This window comes from Telmatherina bonti (genome assembly GCF_933228915.1).
Source record: "Telmatherina bonti genome assembly, chromosome: 1".
In the NCBI taxonomy this organism is placed as follows: domain Eukaryota; kingdom Metazoa; phylum Chordata; class Actinopteri; order Atheriniformes; family Telmatherinidae; genus Telmatherina; species Telmatherina bonti.
The window spans coordinates 294932-322517 of NC_136619.1; the positions used below are offsets into that span (position 1 = coordinate 294932).

Genomic DNA, 27586 nt, shown 5'->3' on the forward strand with positions numbered 1-27586 from the left:
ATCCATACATGGCAAAGGAAACGAATCGGGCTTGGTGACGCTGTTAACTTTCCTATAATCTGTGCAAAACTTTGGGGTGTTATCAGGTTTAGGCACCAACAAGCACGGTGAAGCCCAACTAGACTTTGAATGCTCTGCTATCCCGTTCTGTAGCATATACTCCACTTCAGTGTCCAAAAGGATACATTTTACCGGGTTCACTCTATAAAACCGTTGGCGAATCGGCTCCACATCACCCACATCTATGTCATGTTCAGTCATATTCGTGCAGGACAGAACATCACCAAATCTCTCAAGATACGTCCTCAGCAGCTCAGCCAACTCAAGTCGTTGGGAAACCGATAAGTGACCAAGGAACCCTTCCAAATCTTTCAATATTGTAGAGTTTTTAAGTCTACCCATCAGTAGGGCGGTGTCTGAATCCAGCAGGTCATCCTCATTACTCGTCTCTGTCTGAGGAAACTCACTACAACCAACACAGACCGGGCGGATGCCATTCACATCCTTCTGTGAATCCCGAACCTGATACGATTTCAAGAGGTTCACGTGACACAACTGATGACGTTTCCGTCGTTCGGGCGTGGCAATAAGATAATTGTTATCCGTCAGCTGGCGTACAACTGTATAAGGGCCAGAAAACCTTGCCTGAAATGGCGAAAGACTTGGTCACCGGGACGAAACACACGCAGTTCTGCATTTCTCTCATAACGGCGCTTCATTTTACCCTGTGCAGCAGCCAGATTGTCTTTGGCCATCTGTACAGACGCGAATAGCCTCTGACGGAAACCATTGACGTCATCAATTACAGTCTGAGGAGGTTCAGATTACACAGCTTCATTACATGTTGGGATGAATTGAGGCTGTTTTACTTGTGGTGTGTGGCTGGACAGCTGTCTGTCAGTTGATGTGGAGACTAGATGCTTGTCAGTTGTCTCGGTTCCTGGGCATGTTTTTTTAAGGGGGAAGGTGTGACGACCCATGGTTTCTTGGGTTGTTGTTTTTTTTTTTAGTTTGCTTTGATTTCTAATTATGTGTTGTTGCAGGTGGAGTTAATGGCTGTTGGTGACAGCTGGCCAGGATCGCCAATCGGCTATTTAAGATCTGCTTCTCCCACGGCGCGCCCCGGTCCACAGGAGTTTGGGCCTGGCATTTTTGGGTTGGATTTTGGTTTAGTTAATAAATATATTTTTGTATTCCGGATTACTTTTCTTTATTTATTTTGTTATGGTCTTTGCAGCCGATCGTAACAGGAACCCAAAAGTCTATCTTCAAGAACCATGAGTTATGTGAAAGTTTCATGGAAGCATGAAACAAACAACATGAAGAAGGCATTTACAATAGTTCAAACTTCAAAACTAACAGTTTGTTTTCTCAGAAAAAACACGCTTTACAGATCCAGCTCTATTTTGATGAGTTTGAAACTGCAAATCCCTGGGGTTCAAAGAAAGGCATCCACAAACTTGGTTGTATTTACTTTATCTTGAGGAATTTGCCACCAAAGTATAATTCTGTACAGATGAATATTCATGTTGGAGCGCTCTTTCACTCACAAGATTTGAAGAAATATGGATTTGATGACATACTAAAGCCTCTCATTGATGATCTTAAAATACTTGAAACACAAGGCCTTGAAGTGCCTTTCTCAGACTCACCATTGCTAGGTTATGTGATCCAAGTCACAGGTAATAACCTAGGTTTACAGGGATTGTTTGGTTTTGTTGAGTCCTTCATTGATACATATTGCTGTAGATTTTGTTTAACCAGTAAGGATGAGTTACAAACTGTCTTCACTGAAGATGACCCTGGTATGGTTTTTCATACAAGAGAAATCCATTCAAAACATTGTGCAGTTGTAAAGGAGAATTCTGTGTCTGGTTCAACATTTGGTGTAAAAAAGACATCCTGGTTGAATACGCTGCAGTTTTTTCACACGGCTGATAATTATGCAGTTGACATAATGCATGATTTACTCGAAGGTGTGGTACAGTGTGAACTGAAACTTGTTCTCCAGCAGCTGGTCAACCAGAAATGTTTGTCTTTGGAATCATTGTCACAGAGGATCCAAAGTTTTAACTACGGTTATACGGAGAGAAAAAATAGGCCGAGTAGACTGAAGATGGATGAGAGTAGGGATCTTGGACTCAATGCAATTCAGTCTTGGTGTCTTGTGAGAAATGCTCCTCTGATTTTTGGTGATGTTGTTGAAAGACAAAACAGCTATTGGAACCTGCTTCTTCTCTTGATTCACATTGTAAACATTGTGTTTTCACCTGTTTTAACTAAGGGTATAATATACTATTTGAAGCACTTGATTATTGATCACCACAGGCTGTGTAAGTATTTATTTCCTCAGAAAAGATTGCTACCAAAGTACCATTTTATGATACATTATCCACACTGCATTCATAAAATAGGTCCACTCCTTCATGTATGGTGCATGAGGTTTAAGGCCAAACATAATTTTTTTAAAAGATCTGTGAAGAATTTAAAAAATATTACAAAAGCATTGGTGAAACAACACCAAAGACAGCTAGCTTACCACTGGAAAAATTTTAATTTTCAGAGATTTGAGTTTGGGCCAGTGAAAAAGGTGATTATTGACAGCTTGGAAGGTGGTGAGAAATTAAGTGCTCTTTTTAATGTACATGCATACTCTGAGGTGTCAACCACTAATTGGATAAAAAACTACACCTACACCTACACCAGGTGAGGCTGCTGTTCTGCGATGCCCAGTGGAATCGATTTGCTGCCAAGAGGCAGACTTAGACCATGTCATGCACGGTAAATTATGCTATTTGCAATAGCTAGTAAAACGTCTAGATTGATTTTGCTACCTGCTAATGCTGCTAGCTAATTACTAGCTAAACATTACTTGTGTGTAATGTGTAGTATTTTCAAATGTGCTGGAAGTTGTTGATCTTCTGCTGTCAACATTTCTTATTTCAGTTTATAAAAACTGTCCTTTTGTAAGTGCAATAAGTTCATAGTAATATGAAATCTGACCTGTAGGTTTAACAGTCTCTTTAGGTTCTTTTGGGCCAGAGGACATGTGGGAAGGAACAACAGCATTCCTCTTTCAGCCTGTGTTGTCCACTCCATCAAGGCTGTTTTCTCTGGAATATCATGGTTTTCAGTATACTTTTGATGATTTGTAAATATTTTGGCAAGTGTCCTGTATTAAATATGATTTACTGAAATATTTAACTGCACCAGTATTTTAATTGTTTATATTATATGAGATCTACAAATCAGATTAATGTGCAGACAAGTAATCATTCCAGGTGCGATTAAAAACCTATTATCTAATATTGAGACATGAAACCTTTTAGGACTTTTTGTCCCAGGAGGTTGGAAAGATGCACAGATACATGGCTTTGCTTTGGATTAACATAATGGGATTTAATTTTGTGAAAGTAAAAGAAATCTGATGTATGGTAATGTGATAAAGTTCTTTCCATGCCTCTTCAGTGTGGGGTGTTATTGGGCAAATCTGCACGGATGCTTGGCAACAGACAGCACCTTTTTTGGTTTTTGCACACCTTTGTGCTGGGCCAGGGTGACAGCAGTCTCTGTTTTCATGTCCTGCAAAGCTCCCCGGGTGGATGCCATCCTGCAGCTGTTGAACTCCCCTCTAACAATGTCCTTCCTGAAGGTATAATCCTTCTCTACCTCCAGTGGTGTCACCACATACTGCTGAGCAGCCTAGGAGTACTGCTCTGAGTTGTGGGTAGACTGTAGCCTGATGAAAATTCTTGTATCTCTCGGCCTTCTGGTGTTAACTATTTTAGTGTTTATTATTTTGTCTGGTTGTATTTATTGTTTTGATATTAATGAGGTTTTCATGATTTCTTCCACCTGTGCTATTTGTTTTCTTTCTGGGTTGCAGGGGGGCAGATACAATCATTTTGGGTGTTGGGGAGGGTGGCGACAGTGGCAAGATTACAGAAAGGCAAGTGAGACTACAACTCTGCTTCCTAGTCTTAGTCCTGAATAGTCATGGGTTTAATTGACTAATAAAATGATCCATGTTCCTAGAAATGAGCGCTGCTCCATCCACTGTGGGATGAATCCCATCTCTCCTAATAAGACCAGGTTTTCCCCAGAAGCGGACCTGGGAGCCTTACTGCAGCACTCGAGCACAGGGGAGGAAAGCACCTTGGTGCCAGTAAACTGCTGGTCTGAGACTTGTCGCTTAAGGGGGGGATTCCCAAGCCTGACGATGTTGAATATGTTGTAACAAGGGATGTCATTTGGTGGAGGTACAGTGGAGTGAAGCCTTCCTCTTTACCACCATGGAGTGACAGGGAACCAGGGCTCCTCTTGGCTCGGTGTGGAGCTGACCGGGATCTTTAGTTTAGCTTCGAGATCCAACCCGGCCTCTGGATCGGTGAACTGTGGAGGGGTCCTAATGGTGTGATACGCATATACAGTTTAACTGTTTAAGTCTAAACAGTCAACCCAATTACGTCCTGTGTGTTCCATTGTTTTACCTAACCGAAGCTTTATAGTATAGTTTGTTCGTTCAACTAACCCTGCAGATTGTGGATGATATGAACAGTGGTTCTTTTAAGGGGATTCCTAAGTTAACAGCAATTGACTTTATTTGTAAAATGAGACCTGTTGTCCGAAAAAAAATGTTCAAGAATTCCATGTTGTGGAATTACGATCTTACATATGGCTTTTGCCACTGCTAGTGCATCAGCATGCTTACTTGGCACTATTTCAACCCATTTAGAAAAGGGACAAATAAGTACTAAACAATACTTATATTGTTGACATGCATTTAACTCAGTAAAATCCATGTGCAGAAACTAAAAAAGGATGTTCTGCTTTGGGAAATTGTCCTCTCTTTGGGCTGACATTTCCCTGGGAATTGTGTTTACAACAAATAAGACTAGCTCTGCAAAAATTATTTGAAAAAGAAACAAAACCAAAATCATAAAAATATCTTGAAACAATATCATTCATAATAGCTGAAGCAACATGTGCTGGACCATGGCTTAACATAGCTGCAGTTTTAAAAAGACTTTTTGGTAATGCAGGTTTGTTTTGAATAACATAAACATCATCCTTCAGCTCGGATCCAGCAGTTAAACACAGCTGCTTCTCAGATGTGGGTGTGTTTTGCTGCATGTCTTTAATGATCAAAGCATCAATGTATGTATGCTGACTCTCTGTAAATAATGTTTTTAGACTGTGCACTCCGGTTGCCGCCTGTTTGGCAACTTGGTCTGCAAAAGCATTTCCTAAAGCTATGTCTGATTTCTGGGACGTATAAGCTGAACACTTGCACACAGCAATCTTCTCTGGCAACATTGCTGCTTTTAGTAAGTCTGTTATCAACGATGCACGCTTCCCAGACGATGTTACCATCCCTCTACGCTCCCATTGAGCTGCAAAAAAAGTGTAAGGTTGCAAAGGCAAATTGACTGTCTGTGTAAATCGTAACTGATTTTCCTTCAGCTTGTACATGCTTGTGTTAAGGCAATAATGTGGCAACTAAAGACAAATGTCTAGCTGGTGACAGAAAAGTCATTTTTGTTTGCATGAGAAGAATTTCCAGCGCATGAGGGACTAATAATGTTAATGGATGAAACAAGACAATTTCAGTTGTTGCTTGTACCCCCAATGCTGCAGCGCATACTACTTTCACGCACTGAGGTTATGCACTCGACACGGGATCAAGTCTTTTTGAATAAAACCCTATGGGTTTTAGTTTTCCTCCATGTTCCTGAGCTAACATTGAAGTCAGAAATTTCCTTTACAGTCCACAGTTTGAATAAATGGCTTTGAGTAATCTGGCAAACTTAGAACCGTAGAACTTGTCGTGGCTTCTTTCAGATCCTGTAAAGCCCGTAAGGACCCTGGTGTCCAGGTCAGCACATCTGACATGGACTGGCTGCTTGTATGTTATATCCAATAGGGGTTGAGTAATTTCTGCATAGTTAGGAATCCAAGCTCAACAAAAATTACACAGACCAAGAAACTGCATCATTTTTTTCTTAGTCACTGCTCATTTAATATTGCTTCTGGTGCGTTTAATATTGCTTTCTTTCTGTCTTCACACAGTCTTCTCCCTTCACCACTTATTAATTGGCCTAAAAACTTCACTTCCTCATTGGGTAACACTGAAGTTTTTTAAGTGAGACTTTATTTCCGGTATCAGCTAAGAATCTGAGAAGTTTGAGTGATGTTTCACTACAGTTTTCTTCGCAGTTTGCCGCTATGGTGATATCATCGATGTAGGAAATTACCTGTGAATGGGCGGGGATTTTAAATCCAGCCAAACAGTTTTGGATGGCTGCTGAAAAAATAGTTGGAGAATCACAAAAACTCTGTGGTAATCTAGTAAATGTGTACTGTTTTCCTTCAAATGTAAACCCAAACCAACCGCTGGACTCTTCTGATACCAGAATTGCAAGAAATGCATTACTTAAATCGATCACTGTGAAAAATTTCTGTCAAGGTTTCAAATGGTTAAGAACAGTGTGTGGATCAGGGACGTTCGGAGCATGACTCTACTGCTGCATTCACTGCTCTAAGATCCTGTACAGGTCTCCAACATCCATCTGCCTTCCTAACTGGGAAGATTGGAAAACGGCAACACACGACCACATTTTCTTCGATAATTCCCGTCTTTTTCATATCCTCTATTACCGGTCTGATTCTTTCAATTGCATCTGGTTTTAAAGGGTACTGTCTGATTCTTGGCCTATCATCTGTTTTGGGTTTTATAACAACTGGCTCAGCTGTGGTCATTAATCCTACATCATTTTTTTCCTTTTGCCCACAAAGTTTCTGGAATTCCTTTTAACTCAGGGTATAAGTTTAAATCCACCAAATATCACTCTGCTGTTGAACAGCTGGTTTCTTCCATGTGTGTCTGTGGAGTTGCATTAAAAACCCACCCAAAGTGTTTCCGATACATCTGTCTTTTCCTGTTAACCTCCCACCCCCCATTTCCTGGCTGCCAGTGCTCCTGCTTGTCTCCCTGTGCTATCACGTGACCAACTTCCTGCCAAGTGGAACCTGGCTGCTTGGTGAGTGAGAGATGTGGAAAGTTTTTCCCTCTGAATAAACTCTGAGCTTCGGGTGAGATTATCACACTACATCCTGAATTTCCTAAGAAGTCCACATAAAGTGTCTGCTCTGTGATTTTCTGCGGACCTAAATCTTGAACTTGCATCTCATAAGTGGGGTCAGGCCCTTATTCCTCTTTAAATCTAAGAGTGACATGTAGCTTTGTTGGCTTAGTGTCATGAGCTGTCTGTTGGCATTCTTCTGTTAATTGAATTAACTCAAGTGGTGTATGTGAATTGTCCTTCTGTGAAATACCTAAAGACCAATAAAAATGTGGCTCTCTGATGCTCTGATGAAAAAATCCATCCTTACTTTCTCTTCCACAGACTGCAGCCATACCCATGACTAGTGGGAATGACTGAAATCTCTAATTTCTGTAATAAATCCCTGCCTATCAAATTTATTGGGAATTCTGGTGCATATATTGCAGAACATTGCACTGCTTTATTTGACTCTGGCTCCTTGAACCATAGTGGATCTGTCATGTGTTGTAAGCTGAGCTGGCCATTTGCTGACTGACAGAAAAAAAAAATTTATCTGATAAAGTTAGACCCGGCACTCTGGAATTTAAGACTGATTTATCTGCTCCTGTATCACATAAAAAGGAAATTTTCTTGCCCTTTACTTTGAGTGTCACAGTTTTGCCACAAAGTCCTTATGGCCACGACCAGTCCATCAGTGAACTGCCTCTTCTAACGTTGCTGTGAGCATCTGACCTGGCAGCACATTTTATAAACCATTCTCAATGCTGCAGCTGAGTGTTTTCATCATTCTCCAAGTAGATGAAAGATTTATCAACCATCCTGAGAGCAACAGAAGTTGGCGTGGAACTTTTCTGACACTGGTCGCGACCACTCCGTGAATGGCTACAACCACAGTTGGAGTGTTTGCCGCCATTCTTGGCAGTGGTTGCATCCCTAGCTATCAAAAGATTTCTGTGTCATTTCAGTTTAAAGTACAAAAATCTCCAAAGAAAAGACAGTTTCATGACTTCACTGATATTTTTTAAAAAGGAATTGAGCCAAAGTCAGGGTTGATCACACTACAGAAACTTTAAAAAACTAAAAACAGTAAATAATGTATGATTTGACCTAAAACATCCATGATCCAATGGACATTACCGTTACTCACTGCAAAAATGATGTTACAGCTTTGTACAGTTGGGTGTGTGGTGAATTACTGGAAACATCATGGTGCACTTGCACCGCTAAATAAATGGTCTAAGTTTTAACATCCGATATGTTGTTTATATTCTATTGGGACTTAAATATGGAATTAAAAAATGATTGCATTTTGTTTTTAATTTACATTTTACGCTAAGACAGAGCTCTTTTAACACTGTTCAATCTGTTTTTCCAGAATGCAGATTTTGGACATGCCTACAGCTGTGAGATATCTTTCTGAGTCAGATTCTGCCCTGCAAATTAAAGGAGCTGCATTTATTCAGCACCAGTGTTACCATAGCAACAATGCCAAGAACCAGGTATGCAATTCTTCGTTATGTTTTTATTTGTGGTTTCAGTGCATTTATTGATTTGATTGATTCATCATGTATCCTCTCCGCCTCCCTCTCCTGTTCACGCTGGCTCTGAGTGACTTACTGATTGGCTTTTCTGTCACAAGTACCATCTCTCTTGTGGCCGTTGTTTATTGTTGAGCTGACGAAGAGAAAACTACTGGGTCATGGTTTATGACAGGAGCAGAGGCGCCTCCATCCATTGAGGACAAGACTTACCTGGTCCACATGTAAATTTAAACAGTAGCTAGTGTGATGTATATGAAAACACTGTTTTGGAGTATGGAATATATAGCTAGTAAACATTGATTCATTTTCCGAAGTGTTTAGTCCGCTTAAAGGGTCGCAGAAAGCAGAAGTCCATCCCAACAATCATTGGGTTACCAGTCCATCACAGGAACCCACACAGACAAACAACCTTTTACTCCTAGAGACAATTTAGAGTAACCAATTAACCTGACATCAAGTCTCTGGACGTTGGGAGGAAACTGGAGAACTGGGTAAGAACCCACGCATACACAGGGAGAACATACAAACTCCACAGAGAAAGGCCACCATTCTCCCTGGGGATTGAATCAGCGACCATCTTGCTGTAAGGCCACATGCACTGATCTCACACACATAACAGTTCATACAATATTCCCTTTTTGTTTTCTCCGTCTTCATCATGACCTTTCGTCTTCTCTTGTACTCACCACTTTCTCTGCTTTCCAACAGGACAGTTTTCTCCTGACTTGCTTTCCTAACTCTCCGTTCTCCTGTAGCTTTGTCTGATTTTGTGCATTAGTTGGTGCAAATGTTTTGGTCTATTTAGTCATCTGTCCATCATTTACAGGAGGGTGGAATCATTCAGGTGTATTTTCTTGGTTTGAGCATTGCTAATCTATCTATAATGCCGTAATGGTCTGTGACATGCACAGTGCCTCTTTCATGGCGATACCAGCCAGCCTGTTCAGCCTGTTCTGGCCCATGATTCTTCTCTGCCATCTGTGTCGGTGACTCATAGTGCCAAAAGACCTCTGGAAACTGCAACCTGGGGTCTTGCACCTACACCACTGAATCTCTTCCCACTTTTTCACATTATTTTAAAGAAAAAATGAATAAATTAGGAACAGCTGGGATGATACGGTATATGTGCTGCTCTCCTCTGCACATGTACACACAGAGCCAATGACCTGGTTATTGAGGAAGAGGAGTATGGCTTTGAGGCACTACGGACGCCACGCACTATCACCTGAAACTAACATTATTTAAAGTTAGAGACAGAAGAAATCAGACCCTCCTTGAATGACAGCAAGATATTATTGGTGATGGTCAGTCTGTGCTCAGGGCTCCATCTATATATATAATATATCCTGCACAAGAGGTGGCTACAAACCCTTGTCTTATGTACTTCCCATGCAGCAGAGAAGAGCTACTGTAAAGAGATTTATGTTCGGCATGAACATAAATGTCTGAACTTTGACGACATGCTGTGCACTTGTATATTACCGACCTTATCTTTCCAAAATGCCAAAAAGTCACGTGTGTGTGTGTGTGTGTGCGCGTGCATGGGGGGGTCTTGGTGCACTGGGGTGCGGCCTAGGTGCCGCTCGGTGGGGATCTGTCCTGGGGTCTGGGGATCCCAGCCCTGTCATCCATCCATCCATTTTCTGCTGCTTATCTGGGGTCAGGTTGCCGGGGCAGCAGCCAAAGCAGGTCAGCCCAGCAGAGCAGAGACCCAATCCTGAGGTTACTAAACTGGATCCCCTCAACAACTCAACTGCGGACTGGACATCTCATACAAGGAGGTCCGGTACCCCATACTCCCGGAGTACCCCCACAGGAGTTCCCGGGGTACCCAATTGAACACTTTCCACGACCAAGATGAAGACCGCACTGCTTCTCCTCAATCTGAGATTCAACTGTCTGATGGACCCTCCTCTCTAGGACCCCTCAATAGATCTTACCAGGCAGGATTAGGAGTGTGATCCCCCTGTAATTGGAACACATCCCCCAGTCCCCCTTCTTGAAAATGGGGGACACCACCCCAGTCTGCCAGTCCAGAGGCACTGTCCCCGATGTTCGCAATGCTGCTGAGGTGTGTCAACCACGACAACCCCACAGCATCCTTAAGGAACTGCGGGTGGATCTCATCCACCTTGCCACATTTTTTTAACCACTTCAGTGACTTCAGCCCCAGAGAAAGAAGAGTCCACCCCTGAGTCCCCCAGCTCTCGTCCTCGCCGGAAGACGTGTTGGTAGGATTGAGGATGTCTTCGAAGTATTCCCTCCATGGACCCACAGAGTCCAGATGTCCAGAGTTGAGGTCCCCCTCCTGAGTAGCTGGATGGTGGACCAGAATCACCTCAAAGCTGTCCGACAGTCATTTTTCATGGCCTCGCCCGAATTCCTCCCACGCCCGAGAGTGGGGCGCATGCCTCCCAATCACTTCCTTCCATGTCTCACTGTCATTGCCCACGTGAGCATTGAAGTCCCCGGCAGAACAATGGAGTCCCCAGAAGGAGCACCGTTCAAGACCCCCTCCAAGGACTCCAAAAAGGGTGGGTCCTCTTAAATGTTGTTTGGCGCATAAGCACAGACAGCAGTCAGAACCCGTCCCCCCACACGAAGGCAGGGGGAAACTACCTTTTCGGCCACCGGGGTAAACCCCAACGTGCAGGCACCAAGCCAGGGGCTAATGTGAATGCTCACACCTGCTCAGCACCTCTCACCATGAGCAACTCCAGAGTGGAAGAAGGTCCAGCCCTTCTCTAGGCGCAAGCCATGCATCGAAGTGAGTCCAACTGTATCTAGCCAGAACCGCTCAACCTCACGCATAGGCTCAGGTGCCTTCCCCACCAGAGAGGTGACATTCCAAGTCCCTAGAGCCAGCTTCTGCAGCCAGGGATCAGACCCCCTGGGTCCCTTCCTCCAGCCGCCGCCCAGCTCACATTGCACCCGACCCCTACGGCTCCTCCCACAGATGGTGAGCCCACGGGAGGTGGGGCCCATGTAACCCTTTCAGGCTGCGCCTGACCGGGCCCCAACCCCAGGCCTGGCCACCAGCTGCTTGCTCTCGTGCCCCAACCCCAGGCCTGGATCCAGAAGGGGGCTCCGGTGACCCACATCTGGGCAAGGGAACATTTCCAATAATGATCATTGTCATTATAGGGGTCTTTGAGCCATCCTTAGTCTGGTCCCTCCCCTAGACACTTGTTTGCCATGGGTGACCCTTCCAGGGGCATAAAGCCCCTGACAACATTGATGCTAGGATCTTCAGGGCACACAAACCCCTCCACCACGATAAGGTGGCGACTCAGGGAGGAGGAGTTAATATATCAAAGACTAAAAACTAATAGTATAAACCAAATATAAGGATTTATTGTTTTAATGGCAGCCATACATACAACATGACTTCCTTGGTAGATTAATCTGTCCAGCACAATTTGGCACACAGACCACTGTTCTGCATTTTATGATGCTGGACAGAACAGGGTTAACAAGAAAAGAAATGACTAAATTATTAGTAAGGCACAGGGGAGCATGGTGTTGGTAATTGTCCTTGTCTTGTAGGTTCGTGCTCTATGTGGAGTTCCAGCTTTGGTGCGCCTCTTTACCAGTGAACATCTAGAAGTACAGCGTTACACTACTGCCGCCATGCGGAACCTCATCTATGAGAACGCTGACAACAAGGTAGCGTTAATGGAAGCTGGTGGACTTATGCCTCTTGTAAACCTTCTGAAAGAAGCTGATGAAGAGCTCCAAAAAACAGTTACAGGTAGGAGTTTTCTTTGATTCCAGGCTAACTTTTAGCTCCAAAGCCATATTTACACATTGAGGCGATCCAGAAGGTTTCTGTTGGCAAGAATTATAATATTTTATTTAATTCATAATCATTTATTTGTTTGAATGGGACAATGCATATTAATGAACGTACACAAATTTTTGTAAATATGCAAGATTTAGCTGGTTGCTAATTTATATCCATAGTCCAATAATGTAAACACTTCACAAAACAACAGTAGAACAGGACTATAAATACTATAAACTATAAATATAATTAACAAATAACTGGCTCATTGCAGGAGTGCTGTGGAACTTATCCTCCAGAGACAGCCTGAAGGAGAGGTTGTCTGCTGAAGTTTTACCACTTCTGACAGAGAAAGTTCTGGTTCCTCTGTGCAGGAACATCCCACTAAACCAGTCTGAGAGAGAAATCTTCCTTAACACAACCGGCTGTCTCAGGTGAGACAATGGACAATTATACCAAACACTATTGTCATGACCAATGTTTGTGTCCATCATTTGATATTAAACATTACAGTGATGAACTTCTGGACCGAAAAATGGAAGTGAAAAGTCAGTCTTAAACTTGGAGTAATTTGGAGTCCTAAAAATGGCCCCTTTGGAAAATTCCAACTTCAATAAGCTCCAGAACACTTCAACATACAGTCATCAATGAGACTCTAATGAAAGGTGACATCAAGAAGAATCTTGTTGTATATTCATATTTACTTTTAGCATTATTGAAATTCACCAGATGATTCATAAACACACTAAAAGCTTATTTATTCTATCGTGAATTATAATAAAAGAGTCAGAATAAGTTTTACAGTCATCATTTTTATATATGTAAACAATATAATGCCATGTTATGTAAACAAAATGGAATAATAAAAACACTAACACACTACAATTTACATTTTTACAGTAGTGTGTATTTGTGTTTTTAACTATTGTCTGATAAAGAGTGTTTGTAAAAGTGAAGTAAAAAGCAGGAGAGCAGAATATGTAGCTGTTATGATGAGCAGGGGTCCTGGTGGTCTGAAGGGCAGGAATGTAGTCTTCCTCTGGAAGGAGCTGCTCCTTCTTCATCTGAAGAGCTGCTGGGTTTCCATCACAATCACATGACAGACTAATAAAGACAAACAAGAAGTTTTTATCCCACATTAGTCCTGCGACTGTAATAAGTGTATGTTCTAACAGACACGCATCGCTGCACGCATGCACACACAGAGTATGGAAGCGGTCCACACACACGCAGATAAATCAGCAGCAGCTTATTTTCTTTCTATCATTTTCTATTTATGAACAAATGTTTACAACTGGAGGGAAATAGAGGTGTTGAACCGCTGCGTCTCTTTCATCGCTGCTCTTTTTGCTTCACGCACACTCGGACTGAACGACACCCGCATGAACGGTTCCCCCGGTCCGGGGTCTGACGTTTTAGAGCCGAGACCCCAAGTTTTCTAACAAACCAGGTCCCACGTCTTTAGCAGACCCAACAGAACCACTGGAGATACGGCAACAGTAAGAAACAACGGGAAGAAAACAACGCAGACGCCCCCACCCCTCCTCCCCCATCCCGACGCACAAAGTAAACAAGCCCCCCACCCCCTCTATTGTGCTACAATATTAAAAAAATGGATGTGAAAGACAGAATCTCCTCGAAACTGAAACTACCTGTAGCTTGATTTCTTTACTGCAGTATGAGCTGGTTTTTGTCTAAATGCCTCTATTTGTGTTTGTTATGTTTATGTGTGTTCAGAAACTTGAGTTCAGTCAACGAGAGAACGAGAAGAAAGATGAGAGCTGTGCATGGCCTGATCGATTCTCTGGTGTGCTACATTCAGCATGAAGAAAAGGGAAATGAGAAGGTAATACTGAGCTCCACCAACACCAGTAGGTTCATTTTTTATCTGCTGGTTTTTTCAAATCCTCACCAGAATGTTCCAGATTATGCAATAACTAAAAACATGTATGCTTTTAATTTGGTGACATTATTTAAAAACTTTTTTTTGTGACCTTAGTATTAGATAATGTGTGACTTTGCAACTCTTCCATTATTAAGCCAGTAGGGATCTATAACTGAAAGTAAGTGCCAACTGCAGTTAGACAACAAGCACAGAGTGGACTGAGAAGTCTACTGACCCAATAACCATATATAGATATTTTTGTGTCTACATTCTACATTGAGACAATTATCTGACTGTTAGCAAAGATGAATCAGACACCCTGAACAATCCTGCAGCGCATAGGTGACCATCTCCTGCTCTGACTCTAGTACGGAGAGCTGGTTGTACAAGGATACCTGTGTTGTTGAAAGAAGCCCCCCTGCAGAAAAGAGAATGGTACTGTTCACACCAGTGGGTCTTATTTCAGTGCAACCCTGGGCCTTCTGTGACTGCTGTTAGGGCAACAATGTTGCACATTGCAAGAGTTAGAATGGTATGTGCTTTCACATCAGTCTCTATAAATCTCCAATAACATCCCAGAAGTTTTTTGTTTTTTTTGAAAAAGCGGGCATGTAAATACTTTCTAAACAGCAACAAATTTACTAAGCTGGCAATATTGAGCAGAAGTGGAAGATTTGCTTCCAGAAATGTCCTGGTTTCACCTTCAGAAGTGACAGAAGTGCAAATATTTATTTTGATAATAATTTCTTTTCTATCACTGCTTTGTGATGGTTTGGAGGTGAAATTTAAAGTTCTATATATTGCACATCCCTATTCATTGCTGCTTTGCTCTATCTTGTCTTGTAGTTCAATCACACACCTGAGCTTTCCTGTGCTGCATTGCAACTAAATTTCGTAATTGCACAGGAAATATGTGATGTGTGATTGTTTTTTTAATTATGTTTAGGGTTTGGAGAATTCATTGTGTGTTATGAGGAATCTGTCATACCAGTTGTACGTGGAACTACCACCATCAGTTCGTCCCCATCTGGAGGTCCCATCAAGGTCTTCTTTCTCAAGAGAAATGGATACCATTGGCTGCTTTAGTCTGCATAGCAAAAAAACCACTGAGGTACAATTACATATACGATTTTATTGCTTTTACTAAAAGTGGAATTAGGATTTGTGTGGAGGAGCCCTTCACTGACTCAGTTTGATGAGTTATGAGTAGGCCCACTTGTCATTGTGATGCTTCCTCTTTAACCTTCTCCACAGCAACACAATCTGTCCACACTGTCCCGGCCGAAGGGAGCCGAGTGGCTGTGGCATCCTGACATTGTGGCATTGTACAAGCTATTTGTGCAAAACAGTGACAGCAGTTGGACCAGCTGTGAGGCTGCAATTGGAGCCCTGCAGAATATTACAGCCGGAGAAGTCAAGGTAGGACCCCACATGCCAAAGAAACAAACCATCTGGTTTATCTTTTTGGGTCATGTTATATCTGTCCCTTTTCTGCTAGTGGTCATCAGTGCTGTGTGGTGTGGTGATAGAGCAGGAGAGGATGATTCCTATCCTGCTGGACCTGTTAGACACAAGTGGTGAGATGCAACTAAAGCCCCTGACTGGTCTGCTCAGAAATCTGGCCAAAAACTCTACAGACAAAGAATATCTGGGTAACATGCAACCTCAGGCGTGCTGAAGGCTTTCTTTCTCTTTTATTAAGATCAAAACTAGGGGTGGGACTTGAACACCTTCCTTTGAATCAATTGATTACAAAAATATTAACATATTTAAAAAATTAAAGCAGAATGTTTACCAGTGCATGATTTCCCAGAACTCAGATTACAATGATGCACATGTCTGAAAATGGCTCATTTGGGTTACTGATATTTTCTATTTCTGCTGTGTTGAAATTGAAATGCAATAAAATGCATTTCTCCAGCATTTTCTAATTCCCACCCCTAGGAATAACTAATTCTGGCTAAACTAATGTTATAAACTGAAATACTACTTGCCTTGACAGCTAAAACTATGGTGAACACGCTGGTGTCCAAGTTGCCAAGTGACGGCCTTCAGAAGACACCGTCCTGTGAGGTGGTGTTCAACATCTGTGGGGCTCTCAATCACCTCGTCACCTGCAGCGCCACTGCAGCTCATGACATTGCATACTACAATGGCCTTCCAAAATTGGTGGGCATCAAGACATCCCATAATAACAGGTAGCATCATTGAGACCACACCTGATTTGCAAATGTGTGAACTTATGAAGAATTCTATTTGGAGGTATTGAATTATTCTAATTCAGAAGTAGGTAATGAAAGTAGAATTTGGTGTTGAATTTGGGAAAATAAGTGATTATTATGAAAAAAACAAACTATTGAAACTATTCTTCTTTAGACTATTTATTGCTAACGCCTTGAAATATACCAATATTGCCAAAAAACCTAACCTGATTGAAGTATTAGATCTCTTTGCCAATTAAAAATGGATGGAAAAGCCTACAAATGTGCCAGTATAACGACCCAACAATCAAATAATTTGGGACGAATAATATTGTTTGGTTATCAGTGTTCGGTTATTCAGGGCAGCCTTAATAACAGACTGCTTTTAACACAGAGTAACTGAAAATTGATAGAGTAACTCCTTACTCTTTTAAGATGTAATGAGAGTACTTTACTCATTACCGCATTAGTCCCTACTTAGTACTTTATTTTCCCATTTCTTAATTTGTCTTGTAAAAACATGGAGTACACACCATAGACATGTACTGTCTGCTGTAAAATCCACAAGCAGAATGAAAGCAGCTATGATGATGTCATGCTGTAACAATATAACGTTGTTTAGGCTGAAATCCCCCGCTGCTTATCGAATACGTGTTCTCATGTAAATTAGATCTATTAAGGCCTTCCTGCAAGAACAGCTCTACACCTTCAGATCAAACTTCCAGCTCAGGTCTCTATTGCAGAGTTCTACTGACCACTTGGAAGGAAATTATATTTGTTATGAAATAAAATCTTGTATCCATCAGATCTCTGAATTTCACACAGCAGCTGATCAATCCGACCAATCAGCTGATAAAACAGTCAGTTTCCTTCCACTGATCTGTAAAGTCAAAGAAAAGAATTTCAGTAGAATAAAAACTCCAGTGAGTTCTAAGCCGTTTTGTTTTATTCTGAAGTCTGGAAGTTGACACACCAGCAGTTACTTCACTCACATCCATCTCCATAGCAACGCGTCCAGGCAAGGAGAGACGCAGGCAGCACACACACCCAACTGAAACCTATCAAAACTTCACATGCAGAGCATAAATGGCTCAAGTAACGCAGGCAAGAGAGTTACTGCAGTAAAGTCATTTTATTACTGATATTTACGTCATTACCCAAGAATAGTAATGTCATTACTGTAACATGTTACTTCGAAATAACATGTTGTCCCCAACAATGCTGCAACGTAACACCTTATCCCCAACAGTGCGAACTGTCCACGTCATTGTTTGTGCTTCTATGTTTTTGGTTCAGCACTGGGAGTCTGAAAGCTGCCAGAGCAGCCTCGACGGTCCTCTGCAACATGTTCCAGTACAACAAGCTGCACAGAGTCTACAAACTGGTGAGACCAGCAAGACACAGTGATGTAGAAAGATTATCGGATTGAAATGAATACTTTCAACTTTAAAGTGGAAATGAAACAGTCACGCAAACTATGATTATTTACACAACCCAGTCATAATCTTATAAATAATAATAATAATATTCCAAACATGACAAATATTAACATATACAAGCAAACTGTAGTTAAGTTTTATCTTTCATAGCAAGAGCGCCGCCATCTTGCAGTACCGTAAACGGTGGCGTGACGGGGTAGGTTGGTTTGGCGGTTCTGATAAGAGTCCCGTTGTCCGCATCGAATTAGGAGAGACAGCAGAGTGAACAATGGAGACTTGTGAACCAAAAGAGGAGACCGAAGGGGGGGCGATACTGCATTGCTCCTGGGTCTAAAAAGGAGTTTTACGTAGTTTGGGCTGAGAGCAAAACAATTCATTTTCACAAACTTCTGCTGAAACAAAGAACTGTTCTTCTGGTTGGCGGCACTGAAGAGGAAGAACCCTCCGATGGGCCCCAAGCCCAGGGTCTGTCATGACTGTTTTCTGGAGAACGATTACATAGATCAGAAAACCTTCGAGTCTGGCAAGCTAGTGGTCCATCGAACCAACAGGCCAAAGCCTGAAGCTGCTCCAACTGTTTTTCATGTTACAGCCTGACCTGAACTGCCAGCCTACAGGACAACTGGCTTAATCACCAATTTCTACATTCATTCATTCATTTTCTGAAACGCTTGGTCTGAATAAAGGTGGCAGGAAGTTGGAGTCTCTCCCAGCAATCACTGTGGGAAAGGCAGGTACACTTGGACAGGTAACCAGTCCATCACAGGGTCCCAAAGTTAACATGTGCTTAATATGTTGTGAGTGTGTTTCCTAACTGTACACATTTTTACAGTTTGGAAACAAATGTTTAATTTGTTTAAATATTTTTTGTTGTAAATTTTGTTTCCAGACTTGTTGATGTGTTTGTAAATATGTTGTGTATTTGCCAGCCAGCGTACAAGCATGCTGTTGAGCATGCAGCATATACTAGACGGCAGAATAAAAATAACTGTTTTTAACATTATTTTTCTCCTGTTTTATATTTTTCACAGAAAGGATTTGACGGAAAATACTTCACAGACGTAACTTTGTAGACTGCAGAGTTCCTGCTGACCATCAAAGTTAAAGTGAAGAAAGAAGATTAAAATCTGGAGGTTTTTGTGAAGATTGTTGTTGGCAATAAATAAACAGACATACTCTGATTTAAAATGTAAACAAGAATTTATTAAAGGTTGTATCAGCTTATATTTTATTCCTAAAACATACTAGATGTTCAAACTTTACCATTTCATAAAAAATAAGTCAGTTTTAGGTCTGATAGCAGCAACATCCTTAACTATCTATGAAGCCTGGGAAGTGTGGAAACCAGTTGATGGGGATACAGAACCTTGTCTCTTCTCCTGTGTAAAGTCAAAAATATTTTACTGCTATTAATGAATGTTTGCAAGTAATTTTATAGTTTATATTTGTATATTAAGTTTTGTCATCCCGCAAAAACAATCTGTGAAGCTGTGTGCAAGGTTAACTATGTGGTTGCAAACGCTTCCCAGATTGTCAAGCTTAAAGGAAGATGATCATTTCTATATGAACTATTCAACATAAGGAGCTTTTATCCACTCAAGAGCAAACTGGTTGGAGAAGGGAGAGAGATCCAGGTTATTTCTTTGCCTTAGAAAAAAAGCAAAATTATATCTTCACTTACAGTACAGGATACCATTACCTCTAACCCTGTAGATGTAACTAAACAAACCTACCAATTCTATTCTGATTTATGCAAATCTAGTTATAACAAAGTAGCTGGTAGAAAATCTATTGATAGTGTTAAAGACTTTACCCCTCAGATCTCAGATGCCTTTAAAAGGCCATCTACCGTGTCGAAATACTAGAAGCAATTTACAAGATGAAAAAAGGGAAGTCCCCAGGGATGGATGGGCTTCCAGATTAATTTCATCAGCATTGTAGGCATTTAACTGAAATCCCACTTCTTGAAATGCTAAAAGAATGTATTGACAAGGAAGAAATGACGGTAACTATGAAACAAGGCATAATAACACTTCTGCCAAAGCCAGATAAAGATCAGACTCTTTTACACAACTGGAGACCAAAAACTGTTCAATGTTGATTATAAAATATTTTCACAAATTTTCGCCAGACAGTTAAAGGAAGGTTTGAGTGAAATCATACATGAAACTCAAACAGGGTTCATGAAAAACCGACATATCAGCTGCAGCATCACACTTATTCTAGACCTGATAGACTACTCAGACTATATTAATTCTGATGCTTTAATTTTCCATCCATCCATCCATTTTCCGAACCGCTTATTCCAATTCAGGGTGGCGGGGAAGCTGGAGCCCATCCCAGCTGGCTTTGGGCGACAGGCAGGGTACACCCTGGACAGCTCGCCAGTCCATCGCAGTGCTTTAATTTTGTTTTTGGATTTTTATGAAGCATTTGATAAAGCGGAACAACAGCTTTTATTTGAGTCGTTAAATACTTTTGGTTTTGGCAAAAAATTTGTCTCTTGTCACAACGGTTTATAAATATATTAGCAGTAGTGTCATGTTATTCCTATATACAACTATAAGATTCCCTGTATATAGATCTGTTTGCCAAGGTTGTCCCAATTCTCCTTTTCTCTTCCTTATTGCTGTGGAACTTTTGTCAGTTTATATTCCACAGAGCAAATGCTATTAAAGGACTGAAGATATTTGAGAGGGAAATTCTTTGGATAATGTTTTTGTGTCAATAACATGGATGGGGTGAGTATTGTCGCAACCTCTGGGTCAGATGATACCGGAGTTAATAGTCTTGAGTTCATGATAGCAGCGACCTCTGCCATCAGAGTGACGAATATCTCATTTGTCAAGTGAGATGGACTTTTCTTAAGAATAAGTGCATCCAAAATTCGCCATGCGGTGCCAGTCATTCTCTCCCACACTCCACCCATATGAGAAGAATGAGGCGGATTAAATATCCAGGTGCACTTGTTATCTTTAAGGTATGCTTGTAGCTCTGACTCTTCTGTGTTAAGTTTGAGCTCCTTGCAGGCTCCAACAAAATTTGTGCCTCGGTCTGACCTGAGTGTTTTGACAGGTCCTCTTAAAGCACTGAAACGTCTGAAACCGTTGATGAAGCTTGCAGTAGTCATGGTCTCTATAACCTCAATGTGCACTGCTCTGGTGCTCAGACAGGTGAACATGATAGCCCAGCATTTATTCTCAGCATACCCTCCTCTTGTTTTCCTAGCTGTAACTGTCCAAACACATCCAAGCCAACATGAGTGAATGGCGGCTCCATAGACAGTCTGTCAGAGGGCAACTCAGACATCTTCTGATCTTCGAGCCTACCCCTCAGTTTCCTGCAGAACACACATTTGTGTATCACACTAGATACATACTTTTTTCCTCCAATTATCCATAGTCCAGCAGACCTAACAGCACCTTCCGTAAAATGCCGTCCTTGATGTGCAGTCTGTTCATGATATTTCCTGACCAACAGTGTGGCAATATGTGACTTGGGAATTATCAGGGGATGCTTTTCATCAAAGGTTAAGTCAGTTCGGCCACCAACTCTCAGTAGCCCAACATTGTCCAGAAATGGAGACAACTTTTGAAGCGGACTGTGTTTGGGAATTTGTTCTCCCCTGTTGAGACATTGGAACTCCTTTTGAAAGGCATCTTGTTGAGCATTCTTAATGATGATGGTTACAGCCTGGGAATCTTTGTCGTCTGTGTTGCAGAGATTCATTTTTGCAATGCTTCTTGCTTTCCCGATAAGAGTTGAAACTGCATGTACCAACGATTTCCAAGTTGAAAATCTCTGAAATCTTTGCGATCCCAACATTTTTCCTGTGACCTTTGTACTGAAGGTTGTCACTTCTGGTTGGACCTCTGGATCCTCATCTGGGTGCACCAGCTCAAATGTCTCAGGCTGAGAACTGTTTTCTTGCTGGGCTTTTGTTAGAAATGCTGGTCCAGTAAACCAGTCAGTGCATTTGAGAGTTCCAACAGCTGTTGGTCGAGTCCCATGACCAGCTGGGTGTTCTTTGGTGTTGACATAATGCCACTGACTTGGATTTGATGATTGTCTGTTTTGCATCACCCTGTTTGACACATACACGTAAAATCTGCGTGCAGTGTTATAAATGTAGCCAAGCACTATTTTACTGTCTGTGTAGAATCTCACTGAATGAACGTCAATGTCCATTTCACCTAAGATGAAACCTGCCAGTTCTACAGCCAAGACGGCTGCGCAAAGTTCAAGACGAGGTACAGTATGAGCTGGACGTGGAGCCAATTTGGATTTTGACATAACAAAGCCCACGTGACTTTCTCCAGTTGTGGAAACTGTCTTTAAGTAAGCCACGGCAGCAATGGCTATAACTGATGCATCTGAAAACACAATCAACTCTCTTTGAAAGTGAGAAACTCTGTGCTTGGAAAGTGAAACTGGGACATAAGGCCTTGGAATATGTAACTCTTCTAACTTCACCATTGAGTCTCTCCAAGGTTTCCAGTGCTCTTGTTTTGCTAATGGCAAGGGAGCATCCCAATCGTACTGTTCAACAGAGAGCTCCCTCATTAACTTTCTTCCGCCTGTGGTGACTGGTACTACAAACCCTAAAGGGTCAAACAAACTGTTCACTGTTGACAAGATGCCTCTTCTGGTTACAGGTTTCTCTTCCTTGGCAACAGAAAAGGTGAAGCTGTCTGTCTCAATATTCCAAATGAGTCCTAGACTCCTTTGAAGAGGTAGTGGTTCAACTCCTAAATCTAGGTCTTTTAGATCTTTGGCTCGGTCTTCTGGACGGAATGCCTGCATGACCTTGTTGCTGTTAGCTGCTATTTTGTGCAGTCTGATGTTCGACTTAGCCAACGCCTAAGGATGCAAGTCCATCATCCACATAAAAGTTGCGCATGATGAACTCTCTCGCTTCAACAGGGAAAACCTCACCATCCAGAGCAGCTCGTCTGAGACAGTAAATAGCAATCGCTGGTGATGGACTGTTGCCAAATACGTGTACTGTCATCCTGTACTCTTTCATTGGTTTACTCAAATCATTGTTCTCATACCACAAGAACCTCAAGAAATTGCGGTGTTTCTCATAGACTTTGAAGCAGTAAAACATTTGTTGTACATCTGCTGTAACTGCTATGGGCTCTTGGCGGAAATGAATCAGCACTCCAACAAGAGAATTGTTCAGGTCAAGTCCACTCAGAAGCACATCATTGAGGGAGACACCGTCATGTTTAGCACTTGAATCAAATACTATCCTTATTTGATCTGGTTTTTGGGGATGGTAAACACCAAACATTGGCAAATACCAGCTCTCTTCCCCCTCATCCAATGGTGGGGCTGGTTCGGCTTGTTCTTCATCGAACATTCTTTGCATAAAATCAATGAACTGTTGTCTCATTTGAGGTTTTCTGTCTAACGTCCGTTGAAGGGAAGAGAGGCGCTTTACAGCTTGGGAGTGATTGTTGGGAAGACGGTTTCGTTGTGGCCTGAAGGGTAATGGAGCCACCCAGTTATTAGAACTATCCTTGTACACATCTTGTTCTAATGTCTTCCAGAAACATGTGTCAATTATTGACAAGGCAGGTTTGTCATCATGTTGTGTTATTTGGAACACCTGGCTGCCAATATCATGTCCATTTCTTTGCAGGCACTGCATACAACCTTGAAGACTCAGATTTGGTTTATGACAACCAATCTTCTCCTTGATCCTTATGCTGTTTGGACATGGCTTTAAAATGGAGGTTCTTCCATTTTGTAGAATGTTGGTCCTGTAGACACCCACACTGTCTGGCTTATGCACCTCTCCAAGACAAACTTCTCCCACTATGACCCAACCGAGGTCAAGGCGTTGAGCGTATGGTTGATTGTGAAGTCCGTTACGGTGTTCCCTCACTTTGTGCACACACAAAATATCCTGACTAAGGAGTAGGAGGATTTTAGCCTCTGGGTTGATTTCTGGGATGTTATCTTTGAGTGACTTGAGGTGCGGATAGAAATGAGTAACCTCTGGTGATGGTATCTCTGTACTATCATCAGGTATCATGTCACACTCTATTAAAGTGGGCAATGGGAGCCGAGTCACACCATTCAGAGATTCAACCACAAAGTTCCTAGCACGTCTTCCTGTTGCTTCAACCACACCTGAGCATGTCTTAGTGTATATGGCTCCAGAATCCCTTTAACGTTGAAGAGGTTGAAAAAGTCTGTTTTGGCTAGTGAGCGATTACTTTGATTATCTAGAACGATGTACATCTCAACCCCTTTTTCAGCTTTGCCTTCCGGATACACCTTTACCAAACATATCTTAGAACAAGACCTTGCACTGACTGAACCTCCACATATTTCAGTACACTTTGATGTCACATCAAGCCCATTTGATTTTGTTTTCTCCCCGCAATGATCTTCAGAGGAGTCTTCATCTTTAAGTGGTATGGGCTCTGGATGTAGTGCTGTTGTATGTCTGTTGCTACCACACACTGTGCATTGTACAGCTGTGTGGCAGTCTTTGGCCATGTGATGAACAGAAGAACAACACCTAAAACAGATGTATTTGTCTTTCAAGAGAGCCTTTCTTTCCTCTAAAGTCTTACTCCTGAAGAGATGGCATTTCCTCAGAGGGTGTGGCTTAGAGTGTAGTGGACATTGTTTATTGGGATCTGTGGTGTTTTTGTCTGAAGATGTGTTTGTGCTGTTTCCAGCAGCACTTGAAATGTCTGTCTTTCTGACTGAGACTGGGTTTTGGTACTTGTTTCTGACTATTTTCTGTGGCCTAGGATCAACAGTGTTAGGCCCAATGATATAGGAAAAGCTAGGATCATTATGAGTCTTGGCTTCTTCATTCACAAACATGACAAAAAACATGAATGGTGGATAAAACACTGCATTGTCTCTCTTGTACTTGGAGGCAGTTGTTATCCATCTTTCTTGGAGGTTATACGGGAGCTTAGCCAAGATTGGATTGACTTCTCGTGCAGTATCAAGGTGTGCAAGACCTGGAAGAAAACCATTATCCTTTGCAGCTTGAAGTTCCAGCAACAAATCCCCCAACTCTCTTAAGTGCTGATTGTCTTTGCTTGTTAACTTTGGAAAGTTTTCGATTTTACTCAGCAATGCATGCTCAATGATTTCTGGTGCACCAAAACACTCCTCTAGCCTCTGCCACACCACTTGAAGGCCTGCTCTAGGGTTGTTTATGTATGCTGCTCTTATTATTTTTGCCTGTGCAGCAGACTGCGGGCCAAGCCATTTGGAAAATAGATCAAGTTCCTCTTGAGATGACAAACTCGGGTCTCGAACTGCACTTTAAAATGATGCCTTCCAAGCCCAGTAGTTCTCTGGTTGATCGTCAAATTTCAGCAACCCAGAGCTTACCATCTCTTTCCTCATCAAGTATTTTGCCAAATCTGGGGATTCAGTATAACTGCAAGCTGGTGGCTTGGAAGCAAATGCTGTAACTTGTGGATGGTGTTGTTGATGTTTGCTGTCTGCCTGTATTGCATGACTGAAGCTGTTCGACTCTCTCTTAGGGTTTAAAGTGCAGCTGTTCTGTGTCAGGTGGGTGGCAGAGTTAATTGGCAAGGGTGCAAAGTCATCGCTCACGTAGTCACTGTGCTGGAGGGTCCTCGATTCTCTGTTAGCCTCTGCTTCTAACTCAGGATACACACTTGGATGTAGCATTGAAGCAGATGGAGGTTCAGGTGGATGTGACTGGGCATTGTGTAAATCCAAGCTGAATTCTGTCTGTTGCTGAACATATTTGGGAATTCCCATAGACATGCTAACAGAATTATGTTCAGCAGTGTTCGTTCAGCAAGGTTGATTGCTGGCATGTTTTCTAGTTGAGGCTGTTGTGGGTCTCCATTTGCTTGTATGGACATCTCCCAAGCTTGAGCCTCAGCTAGAGCTGCAGCAGCTGCCTTCTGTGTCTTAAGTAAATGCAGTTCAGCATCCAGATCTGCTTTCATTTTCAGCTGTTCAGCTTGCTGTTTCAAAATCTGTACTTCCTGTTGAGCGAAAGAAAGTTGGGCACGTGCTGCTTCAGCCTTTGCTCTTGCTCTAGTGGCGGCTGTCGATGATGATGTACATTGACTGGAGCGTGACAAAGAGCCAGAGACGACTGATCTAGTCTCCAAAGTATCTTCCATACTTTTTGTAGGATTTGCCATAAAGGATGTTTCACTTTCAGACAGAATGTGATAAGAAGGAAGCCTTTTTACTATTCAGCCCTCCGTGAATGTTGAATTCAGTTTGGCTTATAGCTAACAGTCCTCATAGAGAAGGGACAAGACGTCTTGATGTTAGGCGATTTATTGGCCTTCTCTTGAAGTAACTGTAAAACTGTAACAGATGAAACATGCCTTAGTTACAGATACAGCTCTCATTTTTACATTGTACAGAACTGAGGATAACAAAATAACTCGGCAATCAAACTAAAATATAATCACAAATGCCGCTAGCTTAATGCTAACACAAAATGGGAATTCCCATAGACATGCTAACAGAATTAGCATCGCCTGGCTGTTTAAAAGAAACGTATACAGCAAGGTCACAATCTTGTCTCTCTTTAGAAAATAGTCAGTCAAAACACTTACAGGCATGCGTCTCCTGCGCTCTGTTGAAATGAAAACCATAAAAACGAAAACACCAGTCACAAACCACTTCTTTTCCTTTCTTCAACCGTTCCTTTTTCTTCCTCTATTTCCACAGAAGCAGCTGCAGTACATTCTTTTACTCGCTACTTCCCCCTAGTGGGGCAGCTGAACCAATGTACGTTTGCAGAGGCAGTACAATATGGTTCTTTTCCTAAAAGATCAACATGAAATTCTGCCTGCTCTTAAACTGATTGATGACTTCTCAACTGCTTCAGGACTGAAACTCAGTCTGGATAAATGTGAAATCTTTAGCCTAAAAAACACTGGAAAACCAGCACGAATGAGGTCCTGATTAAAAAATGTGGCAAATATTGGGTATTTATTTATCAAAAACACAAATGAACAACAAATGAAAAAAAAAAATCCAAAATATTTAAAACCAAAAATATATTCAATATGTGGCTCCAAAGAAACCTCTAAATTATAGGAAGAGTACTACTTAGCAAAGCAGAGGGTTTGTCTGGCCTGCACCACTTCCGCAAACTGAAGAAAATAACTCCAAGAGGGAAATTTGTTTTTTCTGCCTGTAAACTAGAATGTTTCCCGGCTCCCACTGGCTCCTCCTGTATAAATATCACATCTCAAACAAAGCAAAAGAAATGCAATAGAAAATATTACACCACATTTACCCAACAAATGGCTTTTTGGCAAAGTTTGTAAACATTGAAAGGAAATGTACATTTTTAACTGTAATCAAGAAGTACTTTTTATCTTGTTTTTCACATGAATATAAAAGTTAAATAGTAAAATATCTAATCCTTGAAGGGAAATTGTTACAATTGAGGTAAACATTTTATAGTAAACATTGTACTTGTCTAACTGGTATGCTAACGGCTACAGCAACGTTAATGATGCTGCACTTCACAATAACCTTTTGAATACAAAAGGTTATTGTGAAGTCAAGTTGGCAGGATTCATACTTATTTTTTATGCCAGACCTGTAATCTTTGTTTGATAAACTAAATAAAAATGTGAAATAATCAGTTGTGGAGTGATAGTATGAACACCACAAACAAACAAT

At 41.7% G+C, this 27586-nt stretch overlaps 1 protein-coding gene across 2 annotated transcripts in view; it reads left to right on the forward strand.

Moving 5' to 3' along the window:
- The window catches only part of LOC306758900 (plakophilin-3-like), a 69922-nt gene extending 49208 nt beyond the window's left edge, over nucleotides 1-20714 (forward strand). The window contains exons 4-13 of one of the 2 annotated variants that reach the window (XM_079244326.1): nucleotides 8440-8563; nucleotides 12152-12356; nucleotides 12664-12823; nucleotides 14127-14235; nucleotides 15221-15385; nucleotides 15529-15693; nucleotides 15773-15926; nucleotides 16277-16472; nucleotides 17772-17859; nucleotides 18946-20714. In XM_079244326.1, the coding sequence (XP_079100452.1) occupies nucleotides 8440-8563; nucleotides 12152-12356; nucleotides 12664-12823; nucleotides 14127-14235; nucleotides 15221-15385; nucleotides 15529-15693; nucleotides 15773-15926; nucleotides 16277-16472; nucleotides 17772-17859; nucleotides 18946-18987 (1408 nt within the window). In that variant the 3' untranslated portion in view covers nucleotides 18988-20714. Of the gene's footprint in view, nucleotides 1-8439; nucleotides 8564-12151; nucleotides 12357-12663; nucleotides 12824-14126; nucleotides 14236-15220; nucleotides 15386-15528; nucleotides 15694-15772; nucleotides 15927-16276; nucleotides 16473-17771; nucleotides 17947-18945 lie in introns of those variants that run through there. The other variant, XM_079244325.1, reaches the window with a different exon arrangement.
- The last annotated feature ends 6872 nt before the right edge of the window (nucleotides 20715-27586 follow it).